General features: G+C 36.2%; 1 protein-coding gene and 1 long non-coding RNA gene across 2 annotated transcripts; both read right to left on the bottom strand.

Moving 5' to 3' along the window:
* Nucleotides 1-154: 154 nt before the first annotated feature.
* Nucleotides 155-13,579, bottom strand: LOC139984972 (uncharacterized). Its single transcript, XR_011799243.1, has 4 exons — nucleotides 12,345-13,579; nucleotides 10,972-11,046; nucleotides 10,402-10,443; nucleotides 155-1,049 (listed from the first exon to the last, which is right to left on the bottom strand). It is a non-coding gene; the product is annotated as an uncharacterized lncRNA (long non-coding RNA).
* LOC139984966 (uncharacterized) lies at nucleotides 2,338-9,713 on the bottom strand. Its single transcript, XM_071999128.1, has one exon. It carries the CDS (start codon nucleotides 9,429-9,431, stop codon nucleotides 2,508-2,510), a length of 6,924 nt encoding a protein of 2,307 aa, XP_071855229.1. The 5' UTR covers nucleotides 9,432-9,713; the 3' UTR covers nucleotides 2,338-2,507.
* Nucleotides 13,580-19,206: the final 5,627 nt, after the last annotated feature.

Here is a 19,206-nt window from a genome sequence, read left to right as displayed (position 1 = left end):
GTTAAATTGTGGTCCTACTTGTACCCATAAAGTAACCAACATAGCCAACACATTTGTGATCACAAATTGTGATCGGATTTTTGATCGGGAAGGCACTTTTGAGATCTGAATGTGGCGTCGAAAATGTAAGAAATATAAAGTCACGTCCAAGCGGGTCAACAGATCTGATAACATTTGTGACCTGAGATCACATGACTGTTAAGTTTGAAAATGTTCTACCACCCCATTTACAACTTGTCCCAAAATATCAACCGTGTCACACCTTGGCACTGGGAGTTATTGCATTAAATGCTCGAAATTAACTTGTGTCAAATTACTGAAAAAAGACAAATACTCAGATATCTCAAATACATGGATATTGTTTATTTTTTTCAAATACTAGATATAAACTGTACTGTTGTTATATAAAATATATGAACTTAAACTACACAACTATTTACAACTATATATAAAAGGAAAGAGACCATGTAGTGTTGATTGAGGTTTAATGGCAGTAAATGATTATGACTTTTTGTTTTAAAATAAATATTGTTGTAATGTAAGCCCCACCACTACCCGCCTGCTATCCATCCCCTCATTTCTTCCATGAACCATATTGTATTAACATATACTGCTTTCCTAACTAAACTTGGTTTTGGACAATTCTGCCAAAAAATGTAGACCAGAAATGAATAAATTATTAGGAACCCTTAAAATCTTAAAATCAAGAAATACAGAGTACTTTTATGTTGAACACCATTGTCAGAACTGCAGGGTCTTTACACCTTGTTTTGAGGTAGAGCTGGATGAAGACATAGAGTTAGCTGAAGTGCTGGCAGATGGTATAGTTTTTGTGATTTTGGTTATTGTGCTTCCTTGTATTCTTCACATCCTTCAGTCTGGAGCTTGTCCTCTATGGTGGCTCCTTCAAGAAAGCTGTGCGTTTTATCGGTTGGGAGGGTCAGCTATTGTAACTAATCTTTATTAAGTATGGTGAATTGTATGTTCTTTTGGTCCATTTCTACGCTCACGTTTACTGAAGTTATGAGCCTAGTTTATGGCCCATGAATCTGCAATGAAAAGATTGTAGAAACAAATATTAACATGTTAATTCATTTGAATACCTGCAGTCTCTGAAAAAATAATGAGAAGTTAATGACCTTTTGTGTTTTCCATTTGAATGCTCTTTTAGGTTTGCTGTAACTACGAAAAACTGGTTTCATGACAATATACCAACATCAATTATTATAATTCCTGATTATAATGTTATTCGTAAAGATAGGACTGGCAACGGGGTGGGCAGCTGGCCTCTATAACAAGGAGGGGGTATTTTTAAATCTGCCACGACATTAGTTGCCTATTGCCTATATGTCGAACAATTCAGGTTTCTTACGCTTGTGCAGTGGCACAGTGGGCAAGGCGTTAGACTATGGATCATTTTGGTCTGGGTGGCAGAGGTTCGAATGCACTTTCTTTGTTTACACCAAACTACAGATGCATTGTTATTTATAACTAATTTAATGTGCAAATTCAAAACACATATTTCATCTCTTTTAATTTTTGGGAGATTCGGCTGAAAAATTGTTTCATTTTGTACACACAAACTGGGTTTACCTCTAAGTTAGGGTATATCTGAAACTGATGGCTCTGTTCATCACCCTCACTTTAATATACCTGGTGAGAGGCTTGTGAGAAGAGGTGTATAATTTGCACTATAATTAGTGCTGCATTGATTCACTGACATATACAACAATCAAAAAGCCCTTTGTATTCCATGTGTGACCGACAAATGTCTAACTTTTCAAGTTTGCTTTGAGTACTGGAGAAGTTATATGTTGTAAATATGATTGTCATTGATATGTATGGACTTGGATATTTGAAAGTTAACTTTCTGTTGCTTGCAAGTGAAGAATTGTTTGTGTCGCTACAAAATGCAGACAGTAATGAAACGTGATACCTTGTTGTCTTTAGCTTGATGTTGTTCTGGATTGTTAAATTTTGGTTCAAATTTGCAAGGTTAATCAAATTTGGTTGCAGTTTCATCAATTTTGTTCCATTTTTTAAAGAAATTAAAAATATTGTTCAAGTTTGTTCAATTGTTGTTAAAATTGTCAAAGTTATTCGAAGTGGTTAAATTTTTGTTCACGATTTGCTCAACCTTGTTCAAATTTTGGTCAAGGTTTGTTCAACTTTGTTCAAATATTATTCAAATTTGGTTAAAGTTTATTCAAATTTCGCTCACAGTTATTCAAATTTGGTTCAAGTTTGTTCAAGTTTTGGTAAGATTTGTTCAAATTGTGTTCAAGTTTGTTCATGATTGTTTAAATTTTGTTCTTGTTTTTTAAATACTTGTTAAAATTTGCAAGGTTCATCAAATGTGGTTTCAGTTTGATCAAGTTTGTTCCATTTTTTTAAAGAAATATCATCAATATGTTCCACTTTTTAAAGAAATATAAAAGTTTCTTCAAGTTACTTCAAAATTGGGTTCAAATTTGAGCACATAAGACATATGGTACACATATTTTGGTTTAACTTGTTGTGTTTTCATGGCAGTTTTGCAGAGAAATCCATGTTGCTTTGTGATCACTGTAATAGCTCTCAAGGACTCCACTACCAATTGTTTTACTTGTAGGAATATTTGTGTAGATATGATCTAAGCATGAGTTATAATCTGTTGTAGGAGTGAGTATGATTTGTTGGTATTTGAATGTTCTTGTGAATAAAGAGAGAAGGCTCTTTTTCTCTGGCGTGTTTTGGAGTACATCAACATTGAAATCACCAATAATCAATGTTTGTTGTGTATGATCTATGTGACTTAGAAAGTTACTCAATTCATCATGGAATTGTTGCATGGGAACCTTATTAGACCTGTAAATTAGTGCAATTTGAACAGTTCCAGCACATGTGTCTTTGGTCGTCAGGGAGATTTCAATATTATTTGTATTCAGAGTATGTTCAGTCAGTGTTGTGATATTATTCTTAGTGTAGATTACAGTGCCATATGGGGAATTTGAGACAGGAGCATGAGATGGGATGTTTTTGAATAGTGTAAATCCTTCAATGAACAGCTCATCATTTGGTATTGCTTCTGATATATGGCATTCAGTGAAAAGTAGAATATCAGCAGATGTGATTGTGCTGTCATGAATTATGTCAGAAATGTGTCTCTTCAGTGATCTTACATTTTGATGAATGATGGTAGTGCTGTCCGTACTTTCAAATGCATGGCTGCATATTTTCAATGATCGTATGGATCGTAGGTTTTCTACTTCCTTGACAACATTTCGATCGACATTAATTTTTTCTGGATTAAGTTCAAGAATGTATAATCCATTTATGGAAGTCACTCTACTTAATGCAACATAGTGTATGTGACATTGTGATCTAGCACCTGACATATCAACAACTATCTCTTTCATTGTATCTCCTTGACATCTATGGACTGTCTTTGCAGTTGCTGGTCTGAGGGGAAATTGTTTCCGCATAACTTCTGCATTTTTGTTGCGACCAATCCTGAACTGTCGACTACTTCTTGATATTGGTGTCCATGTTGAAGCAAGCTTTGAATGATACAGTTCTCTTTTAGAGTGTCGACATGCTTTACCTACAGTAATGTCATCGAACTGTACCCATATAGTGTGAATGTTCTGATCATGTACATTCTCTATATACTTGATGATACCAGTAGCACCATTTATCATTCCATCTTCAACTGAAACATTGAGACAGAGGTCAACTCTTTGATCAATGCCCAACGATAGTTCAGTGAATAATCCCATTGTCTTTTGAGGATTGTTCGGTATGCAAGTCAGTATTTTCTGTTTGACTGTGTTTGGGACATCACCTACGACAATGTCTTGAGATCTAATTGTGAGCTTTAGAGTGTCTAGTTTGGAAAAAACTTCATCATTGTGTGCATTCACTCTTAGGTTTGTCTGATAAACATGTGTAACATTTGATGGAACATTGTCGACTGTAAACTGTCTAGTGTTCAGCAGCTTCAAATCATCATCTGTTTGTCTATTTTCTCTTAGTCGGTTCAAAAGTTGAGCAAAACTCTGGTCATCTTTTTGTCGCATGATTTCAGTTAGTTCAAAGGCCATAAAATGATCTCTCCATAAATTAGATGCAAGTGGACCATAATCATGAGTTAGATTATTAAATATCCATCCATCAAACACTGGCTTGAGTTGAAAGAGATCACCAACAGCAATAATGCTAACACCTCCAAATATTTTCTTGCTACCCATAATTTGTTGCAGTCTTTTATCTATGTATGTAAACATCCCATTACCAACCATAGATATTTCATCAATGAAAATGATTTTCAAATTTCGGAACTTCACTCGAAGTGAGTTTAACTTGTCTGATGTTAATGCCTTGTAATGAAATCCTTGACTAGCTGGAATGAGTAGAGCACTGTGAATGGTACTGCCTTCGATACCATATGCTGCTTTGCCTGTTGGTGCCATTAGAAGAATGTGAGTATCATCTGGATCACTTCCAGGCTGGCTAGAATAGTATTTCAAAAGTGCATTGTACAGAGCTTTCAATACTTGAGATTTTCCTACACCAGCTCCGCCAGTAAGAAATGTGTACAGTGGTTCTTGTTTTGTTTTGCACCAATGCAGTACATAGTAGAAAAAGTCTTTCTGCTTTTTATTGAGGCTGCGTACTAGAGTTCTATATTCTGAATCTGGCAAGCGAGGTTTTTGCAATTCTTCTATGTTTGCACTATTGACTGCAATCCCAATGTCTTGTCCAATATCATACAATTCAGGTGATTCATTGGAAGGGATTTTCACTTGTTGTTTATCCTTTTCGTCTCGATGAGCCTTTTCCATATGTTCTGTATTTGGTGCAATCTCATCATACATCTCAGGGTCTTCATTTTCAATATCATCAATTGCCTGGTCAATGATATCTCCACTGTGGTTATATTCTGCTTCCTTGTCTTTAATCTCGGATTCAACCTGAAGGTATCGTTCTTGGTATGTATCACATGACTCTATGATATTATTCTCAGATCTCCAAGGAAAAAACAACATCAGTTGCTCTCTGTAGTACTTTTCTGCATCATTTTCCTTGTTAAACCGAACATATCTGATGATCTTGGCTTTGTTTCTTTTTCTAAAGTTTAATGCACCAACTGTATAGCATTTGACCTCACCAGTATCCTGCATATCATGGCCATCAGCATTATCATGTGATTCATAGTCTTGGGCAATGCTGTCTTTGTTCAATTTGATAGAAGGGTCATCATCATTTTCATCTAATTCATAATCATTATTAGTACTCTCATTGCTCTTGTTGTCACTAGTGATATCGAACCAAGCTGCAAAGTCTGCAAGGCAATAATGTTGTAGTGCTTTAGGTCGGGCAGCATACTTCCTGATAAGTCCCATACATTCAATATCTGTAGAGTAATCTGGCAACTGTTGAATATATTCCAATGGTTTGATCAGGATTGTTCGATCTTCTAATGGTGAGGTATTTATAAACACAAACTGCCTGGAGGCTTTTCTGAGTGACATTTGTAATACCAAATACACTGCTTCTTGAGCACTCATTTCAACATGATTAAGGAATTTGTTTCCAATGTGTCGTACTTGCTGTTTGATGTCCATGTTCCCTTCTCTTGCTTCTGATGTTGCACGTTGCATAAGGTTACTCATACCTCTTTGTCCTTTGCTAATGTAAGATACAATGTACATGGCACATGCATATGGGTCCAGCACATATTGAATATCCATATTAGCTCTCCAAGTTTCTAGCAAGACTTTATTGTAACCATTAATCCTGACTTCAGATGGTGATCTTTTGAAAAAGATTTTGTCTGATGTTATTGATGAACGTATAGCAAGAATGTAATCTCTTTCTGTGCTTCCCAACTTTGTCAACATATCTTCAAATGTGTCAGTAATGTCTTCAGCAAGTTTCAAATCATCCAAGTAAGCCTTTATGCACTTGTACAGTTCTGTAGTTTTGTCATTGCCTTTAACTTCTAACGGTGTTAAAATCATGGTTCTAGGCATTGGTGGGATAGGAAACCCAAAGCGGCAAACACCTTGTCTCTTTTTCCTGCATGTCTTTGCATGGCTGTGAGATTGCAAGTTAACAGTTTGGTTGACTGTGTCAGGTATGTTACATGTGACATATTGATCAACAAATGATGCTACTTCTGTAGGAGCTGCATTTCCATATAAAGGTGCATCTTTGACCCAAACTAGCATGTGAATGTGTGGGGAACCTCTCTGTTGGAACTCAACTCTGTAGAAATGATCAATGATCTCACCAATTGGATGATATGAACTATACAGGAAATTATTCAAGAACCTACGAAACATGTAATCAAAGTGACGTGCACATGTGACAGGGTCACTCTGGATAAGGTCAGATTTCTCATTCCAATTCATGTTTAAAAGTTCTTCATCTGTGAAATGTTTGTTTTTGATTGTTCTTCCAAGGATTTTGAGTAGGTGAAGCCACCTTGTTTCAGCAGCAGAGAATGACAGAAACCATGTTGGGATTCCAAGTTGTCGAATCATTGCAAACAGTTCTTTCTTGGACCTTTCCCAATAGGGAGGGGATCCTCGTAATGTTCGGAATACTCTAAATCCTTCATCTAGGGTCAAGATTTGCTTGATACTTTCATTTGTTTTGAAATGTTGAGCAGTTAATTTCTTCCCTTGTGTTTTTTTCTTTCTCATACTAAGTGTTACTTTCTGCTGTATTTGGTTTATTTGTAGCTTCTTGGTTTTGTAGAATATGTTTTGGACAGATTTGGCAAATCTTCTATCTTTGTTGCGCAGTTCCCACTTACAAATTGTGCTGTAGTGTACCTTAACTTTGTTGTCACTTCTTAGCTGTCCACCAAATAATGTTGGAAATGCAAGTATTTCAGAAAGACTGTCTTGAAATAAGCCCATAGGTCTATTTCCTTCACCTGGTGCTACGCAATAAGCAAGTTGGCTTTGTTCCTGAAATTCTGGTGTTAGCATAGTATCTAATGTACCTGTAAGTTGCATGTCATCATTTTGAGCTTCTGTCCAATCATCATCTGAATCTGGATTGTCTTCATTGTTGTTTTGAATTGAAGGAGTTGCACCTACTGGTAAGTCAGCATTTTCATTTTTGTCAGATTGTTTTTCAGGAGGTTCTATGAATTCGTGCCAATCATCATCCATCTGCTGTATCGTTTCATTCCAATTCTGATCAATTGAGACTCTTTCATCTTTGTATAATTGACTGTTTGCAACTAGCCATTTTGCAGCATCAATTACTTTATTGGGCCTGACATTTTCACTTTGAACTGAGTGCTTATAAGAAAGTTTTCTCTTAAACTTGACAGGAATAGTCATGCTTTCATTTAGCCTGCGTGGTAATAGTCTACATGTACTTGACACATCAGCTGCAACATTTACCACATTTCCTTTCAGATTCAATTGTTGCCCTCTAGGAAGTTCTCGAATTTGCATAAATGGTATACGAAGAGCTACTAATTTCTCTTCAAGAGAATGCAATTGTAATTCTTTTGGAATTGTCACAAACTTCATGTTATTGTTAAGGCTTAATGGTGGTATCTTATCAGAATTAATATATTCCTTGCAGGTACTACAAATCCACAATTTGTTGTTGATAGAAGGATTGTGTAAAGCAATGCTGAAAGTAGATTTTGCTGTTTTCTGTACAAAGCTAGTGACACTTTCTTTATACCATAACTGTTCACAACAACAGCACACATATTCTGGACCTACTGAAATAGAGTTGAAAAAGCTTTCTTGCAATTGTTGAATTGATGAAGTGTTACAGCTGGTTCTCTTGTTGTATTTGGATTTGATTTCATTAGCTGCAAACTGTGGATCTGTTCTAGCTTGTGCCATACGTTCTTGATTCTTTTGTTTTTCTGGGACAGAGTAGGTGTCATTTTTGCGAATAGTGTTCATTCGTTTGATGTTTTGTATCTGTTCAATTTGAGAATATTCCAGTTTTTGTCTTTTGTCTTTCACTCTTTTGATGTTTTTTTTCCTCTCATTTTGAGAGTACTCCTCATTTTGTCTTTTGTCTTTCACTCTTTTGATGTTTTTTTTCCTCTCATTTTGAGAGTACTCCTCATTTTGTCTTTTGTCTTTCACTCTTTTGATGTTTTTTTTCCTCTCATTTTGAGAGTACTCCTCATTTTGTCTTGTGTCTTTCATCCGTTTGATGTTTTGTTTCTTTTCCTTTTGAGAGTACTCCTCATTTTGTCTTGTGTCTTTCATTCGTTTCCTGTTCTGTACTTTTTCATTTTGAGAGTAGTCCGGTTGTTGTCTGATATCTTTCATTCGCTTGGTATTTCTTGTTCTTTCATTTTGAGTGTTCACACAATCTGTCCTCTTGGCTTTCATTCTTTTTACATTCTTCTGAATTTGTTCTTGACAGTACATCTTGTTTTGTCTTCTAGTTCTTTGGTAAGTAATGTCTTTTTTCCTTTCTTGTTCTCTGTATGCACTGTTAGTTGCTCTAAGTTTTTGCATACGTTTAGTACTGTTGGAACAGCTACTACTGGGAGGTAATTTAGTGATGTTCACTTTCTGTTTCTGTTCATCTTTATTTTGTTGCCACAAGTTTTGTCTGTTCAGTTCTTCTTGCACACGATCTCTTGTTGTTTTTGGTTGTGCAGATTCAAGGTTCTGTGCTACAAGACAGAGATCAGTATTATTAAGTCCATACACAACATCAAAGTGACTTCTATTTGTGTTTTGTATGTAAATTGCACGTTTATTTGTATCTATTCTTTCTGAGAGACTACCACATGCTGGAAATCGTAGCCATTTCCATTCACTACCAGATACAGCATATGTATAAATGTCAGTTTGTAAAACTTTTGCAGCAGTCATTATTTCCACTTCAGTAGCCCACACTGAATCATCTGACATATGAGATGTTTGCATATAATCCTGAACAGATTTACTAGTAGATGGTAGGTCACATTCCTGAAGAGATTGCACTATCAAGCGTCTTAGGATATGATGATTATTTTCAGACTTTGTTATTATAAATGACAAAGATCTAAAGAAACAATTCCCATCACCTACTATTCTCCAAATATTACATGGTCTTGCAGTATTAGTATACAATATTGGACTGCAAATATCTGGGAAATTTGGATAAGAACTGGTATGAATTTGTTCGTTTTTGTCTGTTATTAACTGCTTTAATATAGCAATCTTTCCATCACGCCATAAGTCATCTGGAGGGAAGAAAGTAAACGTGTCATAAGTGTGTATACTTTGCAAGTTAATATCAGTAATGTTCGATTGACCAACTGAATGTTGCTCTATTGCTTTTTCAGAGAGAGTTTTATTAGCATATTGTTGTGACTGGCAAGTTTGGTTTGATGTTATATTTTGCTTTGATTCTCTTCTTGTCTTGTTTCGCTGTCTGTAACTCAATTTTTTTGTTCGTGGCATGACAGAATATTGTGGACAATCTCCTTTCCGACAACAGTTTCTGTGGGATAGTAGTGTGTATATAGAGAGTGATTGACTGTAAATGCTGTTGTGGATTTTGGATATCTATCACAAGCATTTGATCAAAATGTGTGTTATTTTTTCTGGAATGGTTTTCTTTGCAATGTTGGAATTGAAGTACTTTTTGTATCTCTGTGAAGTTCTTGTTAATATTGTTTAGTTCTTTTTGTGTGCTTAAAATTGATTTATGTCAAAGTATTTGTTGAGTCGCCTAGAAATGATTTCACGAAGTGATAAGGATTTCTTAAAGTGGGTTTTAATTACTGTCAAGTAGTATGTGGTTTTCTATCAGAACTGTTTAAGAATACCTTTGATATATATGTTTCAAATTTTCCTTTTATTTTTATGATTATTTGCACTATACTTTGTTCTGATTGTCAGTAATTTTGAGCAGTTTTCCGGGTTTTTATTTGAAGTATTTTCAGTGCTTTACATATGCTTTGTTAGTAATTTGTAGCAGTTCTTTTGCTTTATTAGTACTTTTGATATTTTTAGCTTTTTTCAGTACTTGTCAGCAATTTTTAGACATCAAGTTTGGATAATATTTGGCCTGATAAACTGCTGGTTTGATTGACCAAGTAAACTGTATAGTTATCTTAACATAAAGTGATAGCTAATAATTATCAACTTTAAACCAGTACTGTAAGCCCTGGGATGGCTTTATAGTTATCAACTTTAAACCAGTACTGTAAGCCCTGGGATGGCTTTATAGTTATCAACTTTAAACCAGTACTGTAAGCCCTGGGATGGCTTTATAGTTATCAACTTTGAACCAGTATTGTAAGCCCTGGGATGGCTTAATAAATATCAAGTTTGAACCAGTATTGTAAGCCCTGGGATGACTTAATGAAAATCAAGTTTGAACCAGTATTGTAAGCCCTGGGATGGCTTTTAATAAGATGGAACTTACACAGAACTTCAAGCCCTTGGGTGTTGAACTGGTATAGCTCACCTGCAAAATAAAAATACAGAAAAACAAACATGTTCTCAAGAAAAAATGACTGTGTCTAGCTTTAAGATCAGCCTACATGGGGTAGCTTACACTTATTGTCGCTCACCCCTACTTTTTCGCACAGCATAGAAAGTGGTGCCTTCTGCCTTTCAAACATGTAAACAGAAAACACTGAGAAAACTTAGGCCTAATATTAATGTAATGTATTTCTCCATATCTCATTAACAGACTTCAGCATACTACTGTTGGTATAAGTTACGCCTATTCCAGCCTGATTAATGTGTGGGTTATCTAACTTTAAAGTTAAGCCTATCCTAGACTACATAAATTACCCATGGGCCTAGCCAATTCTGTTCGAGTTAAGAGTGGTCTTGATAAAAATCTAACTAGGTGACAGTTATTTTCGTAAACCACGCCTGGTAATTTCTCTTACATACCATCCAACCTGAAGATTTTATTTGGCACTGAATCTCGACAATTGCAAAATACCAAGGAAACCTTAAACAACAGAAGGAAAGATATGTATACCTTGATTTGGAACAATATCGTTGACTCTGAAACTAGAACTTGAAGCTCTTGGGTGACTACTGTAATATAGCTCACCTGCAAAATACAAATAAAGGAAAATAAACATTATCTCAGAAAAAAATGGCTGAGTCTGGCTTTGGGGCCAGCCAACATGGGGTAGCTTACACTTATTTTACTGATTTTCTCCCACCTTTACTTTCCGCATACTGCTTAGATAATGGTGACTTTCTGGCTTCAAAACATGTAAACAAACAACACTATTCTTGGACCGTTTCCATATTATTTTCATTAATGTAAATGACTGTACGTGCGGAAATTGATGAGAGGAAAGTACCAGGGGCGGAGCACAACTAAAACCTTCTTAAGACTAACAAGAGTAAGACATAGGCTAAGCCTAGATTCAATGAAGTGAACTTGAATTTTACAAACCTAGTAAAGTACTATGGCTTTTCCAAGGTCATTTGATTTCTCATCCACCTGGCTGCTAACATTAGTCAAATAACAAAATAAAAGGCCAAGGCTATTAATACATACATTTCCTTCAATACTCCTAGTTCTAGGCCTAATCCTGAAAACGTATTCAATATGTTTCTATACCCAACATTGCTGGTTGTTTACCCCAAAATTAACATTTCTATTACTATTTTTTTACTATGGTTGGATTCCCCATTAAATTTTGGTCCTCAATCAATTACAACAAAATTTGTAAAGGACTTTTCTGAAATGTTTGGCTGAACTGAAAGTCTGACAGTGGTACTGATCAAGTATAATTATATAGATTTACATGTTTTCAAAAATTGAAGTAAAGCAATGATCAAATGTGAAAGTAACATATTAGGTGGGATATACAGTACCTTACAAATTTAAGATACAACAAAGGCCAGGTGTAGGTTGTTAATACTACTTTGAATCGATATAAAGAGGCTACAACAACTTGAACAAGTACAACTAGCCTAGCAATACTAATAAATTTGTAATAAATTGAAGAAAGTATATCACCTTTTTCTTTGGTGAGATGGGGGTTAGATTGAGGGGTCAAGGTGTACATGCATACGTAAACTGATCATACTCGTTACTACATAAGTATATTTAACCAATAGATGTTTTTTTAAAGTAACATAGAGCCAGTTTTTTAAAGTTTCATAGGCTTCATATATGTAGACCGCAGAGTGACTGTGGAGACAGTAATAATAGTACAGTAGCCTATACAGTACTCAGTACTACTAGCCATTACTTTTAAATGAATAGTAGTGCTACTATAGTCTATACCTATGGTAACCTAGCAAACTGCTCATTGTTTAAATTATAAACAGTAAAATCTTACAAAATGTTACACAATGTGACATGCTATACTAGTACTAGCCTATACATACTTGTATTTATTTTTGGTGGGAATGGTGAGAGTCTGCAAGCAAGAAACTGATCCTAGTGTAACCCTCTTTTGCTGTCATTAGCTATAAACTATAAAGTAAAAGAGGAAGAAAGAATCCTTGATTAAGAAATCAGTCCAACATGTGTTTTAGCAAGTCACAAGTGTTTATTACTCATATCATCTTCAATGATACATCTTTACAATCCTATCTCATTCGATCTCTGATAATAATCATCTTTACTACTTTCCCATTAACAGATCTTTCAGCAAACTCTTTACACTTTCTATCATAACCCTCATTCCCTCTAACTATGCTTCCTCATCTTTACCATCATCTCATTGTCACAATAACAAATACTATTTCAACCCTCACACACACACAAACTCACGCACACACCTACAGATATGCAACTCTGAATTAACCTTTACTTCCATCACCTTCCTCCTTTCCATTTCCACTAACCCTCAAATACCTGTTGAGCACACTGTAAACTTAACTAACTTTTATATATACCCAATGCATTAAACACATGAATCAGAGACATATTATCCTTTCCCCTGCTTACATGCTCAAAATAGAAATCATGAGTATACCATCATCTCACTTGGTACCATGGAAACATGTAAATTACTTTTAAATAACCAATCACATGTGTGAACAGATACATAACCCTTGAATAATGGATCAGTCTAACTTAATGACATATGCCAATGACATGGAGATACAGACAATACACCTCATATGCTCCCTGTGGTGGACCACAGCTTGCCTCCTGGAGTAGCATATATGTGCTAGCTCTACACTGCCTATATAATAACACTGTACAGGTTTAAGGTCCTTAGGGTATGGCACTAACTAGTCATAGAAATACTGAGATTTCTGGTGAATCTGACCATTTTGATTATACATAAGAATTACAATGGTATCTAGGGTATCTTACCTAACTAGTATCATACAAATAATATGCAAACAACTCACCTATTAAGTAAAAGAGGAAGAAAGAATCCTTGATTAAGAAATCAGTCCAACATGTGTTATAGCAAGTCACAAGTGTTGGCCTCCTTCCTGCTGGGTTCTTCCATTTCGGATAGGTAAACAAAATTACATATAACTACAAAAATTAAATAGAGGGGGGGGGCAGCTTTCCCAAGCTCCACACTAGCAATCACAAAATTAGTCTGTACTTACTATCTATTTACAATGAGTATCCAGTATTACATAACCAAAGAAAATAAAGTCCGTACTTATTTGAAAATAATTAAAAGTAACATACCTTTAATACTGTAGCCAAGACTGTCTTCTAGTAATAGTAGTGTTGCAATACAAATCTTCTTCAAACTATAAAGCAAAGTCGCTGTAAGTCATCAAAGCTGATTGCAATATGTTTCGATCGATCCAGATAGAGTGAAAGAATGGTTTTGAATGCTGCAGGCCTGAAATGCTGTTAATTATCTGATTCTGAACTCCGTGTCAAGATGGAGAAATATCCTCTGTACCATTACGCTCATGCATGCATTCTATCAGTCATCACTGCTGACAATAATCTGAAGTGAAGACTGCTGCTTGACCTCTCCATGACAAAAGTTAGCAAATTGTGCAAAAGCTAAGTTCAATGTTTGGATAAAGCATGAAGTATCTCACCAGTGGTGGTATCAGCCTAAGTAAACAGGGAGGGGGAGAGATAACATAGATTATTGGGTGTGTAAATATCTATTTACCTCACAATGACAAAAGTTGGCAAAATGTCCAAAAGCTGAGGTAAGGTTTGGATAAAGCATGGAGTATCACACCATTGGTGACACCAGACTAAGTAAACCGGGATCGGGGAGGGGGGACGGAGGTAACCTGGAGGCAACATAGATTCTTGAGGGTGTCAAAATGTATCAATTGGACAACTTTTACATATCTAACCTCTGAAAATATTGCAATTTTAAACCTGATTAGAGAAGTAGGGTCACCCAGATGCGAGTCGACAATTGGATTACATTGAAGCAACTCCCAACTCTAACTGACAATTCGTTCTCAAGTTATCCCGAAAATACTTGTTTTTTTTTACATTAATTAAACCTTTGGTGACCTTGGATCACATGAATGTTAAGTTTCAAAATGTTCTCCTAACCAGTTCACAACTTGTCCCAAAATATCAACCGCTTCACACTTTGGCACTGGAAGTTATTGCATTAAATGTCTAAAAATTAACTTTGACCTAATATAACTTCACACACAAAGGTCACCTGGGGTCAACCCATTGACATTTTTGACCGGTCGGACGTGAATATAGCATCAAAACTATAAAAATTCAAACATGTTTTTCTTTGCCCATTTTCTCCCCCCAAAGTACTAGTTTTTTAACATTAATTGACCTTTGGTGACCTTGGATCACATGACCGTTAAGTTTGAAAATATTCCCCTATACCATTTGCAACTTGTCCAAAAATATTGACTGTGTCACACCTTGGCACTGGGGGTTATTGCATTAAATGTCTGAAAATTAACTTTGACCTTGTATAACTTCACACACAAAGCTCACAGGGGTGTCAACCCATTGACATATTTGATCGGAAGGTACCTTTGATATCCAAATCTAGCATCAAAACCAAACATTTTCTTTTTCGCCCGTTTTCTCCCAAAATAAGCACATTTTTTCTAATGTGACCTTTGACCTTTTGACCTTGGTTTCAGATGTAGTTTGATCACCTGATTCCAAAAATCGACACGACAAGTCTGTACAGCCCTCCTAACTCCGACCGAAAACTTTGACCCCATTATAAATTCACAGGCAAAGGTCACATGGGGTCAACCTTATGACATTTATGATCAGAAGGTACCTTTGACATCTGAAAATAACATCAAAACTGTAAAAATCCCCAAAACACGAAAAAGGTCACCAGAGGTCAAATTGAGGTCAAGGGTCACCCAGATGCGGGTCGACAATTGGATTACATTGAGGCAACTCCCAACCCTAACGGACATTTCGTTCTCAAGTTATTGCAAAAATACTAGTTTTTTATCATTAATTGACCTTTGGTGACCTCGGATCACTTGACCGTTAAGTTTGACAATTTTCCCCTATACCATTTGCAACTTGTCCCAAAATATCAACCATGACACACCTTGGCACTGGGAGTTATTGCATTATATGTCTGAAGATTAACTTTGACTTCATATAACTGAACCCACAAAGGTCACCTTGGGTCAACTTATTGACATTTTTGATCAGTGAGACGTAAATATAGCATCAAAACTATAAAAATTCAAACCATTTTTCTTTGCCCATATTCTCCCCCGAAAATACTAGTTTTTTAACGTTAATTGACCTTTGGTGACCTCGGATCACATGACCGTTAAGTTTGAAAATATTCCCCTTTACCATTAGCAACTTGTCCAAAAATATCAACTGTGTCACACCTTGGCACTGGGGGTTATTGCAATAAATGTCTGAAAATTAACTTTCACCTTGTATAACTTTGCACACGAAGGTCACACGGGTGTCAACCCATTGACATTTTTGATTGGAAGGTACCTTTGATATCCAAATCTAGCATCAAAACCAGAAATTTTCTTTTTTGTTCGTTTCCTCCCTAAATAAGCACATTTTTTCTAATGTGACCTTTGACCTTTTGACCTTGGTTTCAGATGTAGTTTTATCCCCTGATTACAAAAAACAAAACGTAAAGTCTGTACAGCCATCCTAACTCCGACCGAAAAACTTTGACCCCATATAACTTCGCACAAAAAGGTCACACGGGGTCAACCTGATGACATTTAGGATCAGAAGGTACCTTTGACATCTGAAAATAGCATCAAAACTGTAAAAATCCCCAAAACACGAAAAGGTCACCAGAGGTCAAATTGAGGTCAAGGGTCACCCAGATGCGGGTCGACAATTGGATTACATTGAAGCAACTCCCAACCCTAACGGACAATTTGTTCTCAAGTTATCGCAAAAAATACTAGTTTTTTATCATTAATTGACCTTTGGTGACCTCGGATCACATGACCGTTAAGTTTGAAAATATTCCCCTATACCATTTGCAACTTGTCTCAAAATATCAACTGTGTAACACCTTGGCACTGGGAGTTATTACACTAACTGTCTGAAAATTAACTTTGACCTCATATAACTTAACATACAAAGGTCACCTTGGGTCAATTTATTGACATTTTTGATTGATGAGACCTAAATTAGAGCATCAAACTATAAAAATTCAAACATGTTTTTCTTTGCCCATTTTCTACCCCCAAAATACTAGTTTTTTGACATTAATTGACCTTTGGTGACCTTGGATCACATGACCGGTAAGTTTGAAAATATTCCCCTATACCATTTGCAACTTGTCCAAAAATATCAACCATATCACACCTTGGAACTGGGAGTTGTTGCATTAAATGTGTGAAAATTAACTTTGACCTCGTATAACTTCGCACACGAAGGTCACACGGGTGTCAACCCATTGACATTTTTGATCGGAAGGTACCTTTGATATCCAAATCTAGCATCAAAACCAAACATTTTCTTTTTTGCTCGTTTCCTCCCAAAATAAGCACATTTTTTCTAATGTGACCTTTGACCTTTTGACCTTGGATTCAGATGTAGTTTAATCTCCTGATTCCAAAAAACAAAACGAAAAGTCTGTACAACCATCCTAACTCCGACCGAAAAACTTTGACCCCATATAACTTCGCACATAAAGGTCACACGGGGTCAACCTATTGACATTTATGATCAGAAGGTACCTTTGACATCTGAAAATAACATCAAAACTGTAAAAATCCCCAAAACACGAAAAGGTCACCAGAGGTCAAATTGAGGTCAAAGGTCACCCAGATGCGGGTCGACAATTGGATTACATTGAGGCAACTCCCAACCCTAACAGACATTTCGTTCTCAAGTTATTGCAAAAATACTAGTTTTTTATCATTAATTGACCTTTGGTGACCTCGGATCACATGACCGTTATGTTTGAAAATGCTCCCCTAACCAGTTCACAACTTGTCCCAAAATATCAATCTTGTCGCACATTGGCACTGGGAGTTATTGCAGTTTTAATATTTTCAGTTTTTGGACCATAACTGACCTTTGGTGACCTTTGTGGGCACCAGAAACAATAGGGCACACCCTCTCCATATGGCGGATCTATAGTCCAAGTTTGGCCTCAATCCAACATTCCCTTATTGAGATAGAGCGTACCCAAGCAAGTGTCACAGACACACACACACACACACATACATACATACACACACACGCCAACCTGACTGCATAGGTTCCTTTTGCTAAAGCAAGGAACCAAAAACGACCACGAAAATGGACATTTTGGGTAGTCACGTGACATGAACCTCTGGAATGTCTGAAAACAGAGATTGACCCAAAGGAGCCTCTGGTCACCGTGTGACGTCAAAGTTTGTATACCGCGAAAATCAAACGCTGATATAGGCACTGTTTGTACACAGATAGCGAACAACTGTACTGTTTTTGACTTCCAATTTCGAGCGTTTGAAAAGCTGTTAGCTTAAAACAAGAACACATGAAGGTTAATAACAAGTTTTAAGACAATTATAAGCAGAAATTTTAGTGAAATTGCTTATTTTATTAGCAAAATTTCCACTCAAATGGAGGCATCTTTTACATAGCGTAGCGTCAATACGTCCGTACGGTACAATATACTTACATAGTACTTACTCGTTTTAATATCCAAAAGTATACAAACACAGAAAAAGTATCCTGTCAATAAACAAATTTAGCAGTGAATATCCTAATCCACGTTTCTTGTTCAATCCTGGGCAAAAAACTACCGTGAGTCTGTGTAATTACATAGAGTTAGGTCTAGTTGAAACAGGCCTTGACCAGTACTAACATCCCACAATCACATAGACAGTCACTAACGAAATAAAATGTCCGATCGCTACATACTACCGTTTTTATTCAACTCCTTGGACCATGCAGATGTCGGAATAAACAGAACGGACAATATTACACATGTATCACGAACTCACGATACTGGAATACAACAAATGAAATAGATAAATCCTAACATGGCTATTTACACATGCTGTGAGCCAACGCCGGCGAGAGTTGTAACTAACTACCGTACATGTACTAACAATGCTATACCCTTGGCACGGTATATATATATACGGTCATCTCTTACAGTAAATATATTACTGTCAATTGCGTGATATAATGTTACATGTAAGGACGTCCAGGGCGTGTTTACGGTCAATTTCACGTTAGCTATGTCCGACCATGGTCCGACACAGCTATCGACAGTATATAATTTTCACAGAATGAGACATTTGCATACACAGAAGCAGGGTCATGCATGTGGACTCATGGGCATGAGATACTCCGGGTGCTGAAAAATCTTTCCGCGTGGATCTCAAAAAAATGATCCAAAGTCTGCGGCGTTTTACGTCGGTTCTGTTACTCGGAAATCTAAAAAAGCTGATGCTTTTGTTGGATGAGGTATAACTGCAACCTCCAACAACACAGAATTGTGACATTTTGAGGAAAAAGGAGTAATATCGTTGATGTTTTTGGCAGCTCAAGTATACGACTTTACACACTAAAAGTATAGTTGTGAGTGAGGTATACAAACGTTGACGTCACATGGTCACCTGATGTCTTAGGAATGTTTCAGGAATGTCTGAAATAGAAGCTGACTTTTCGTCCCATTTTTCACTTATTTAACGTCCGAAATTGGTAAAGTTAATTACAGCAATGTAATTGGAGTCAGTTAAGGATTACATACATGAAAAATGGTGGGATTTTATGTTCATCGAAAAGTCTCCATAGTTGGTCTTTAAATGCTTCGTTAATAAATTCTTACCACGTTGTATGTTCCTTGCAATAGTTCCGAACGGG

This window comes from Apostichopus japonicus, chromosome 17 (assembly GCF_037975245.1).
Source record: "Apostichopus japonicus isolate 1M-3 chromosome 17, ASM3797524v1, whole genome shotgun sequence".
NCBI classification, from domain to species: Eukaryota; Metazoa; Echinodermata; class Holothuroidea; order Aspidochirotida; family Stichopodidae; genus Apostichopus; species Apostichopus japonicus.
Note: the sequence above shows the minus strand (reverse complement) of the source record. Positions and strands in the feature narration are given on the sequence as shown.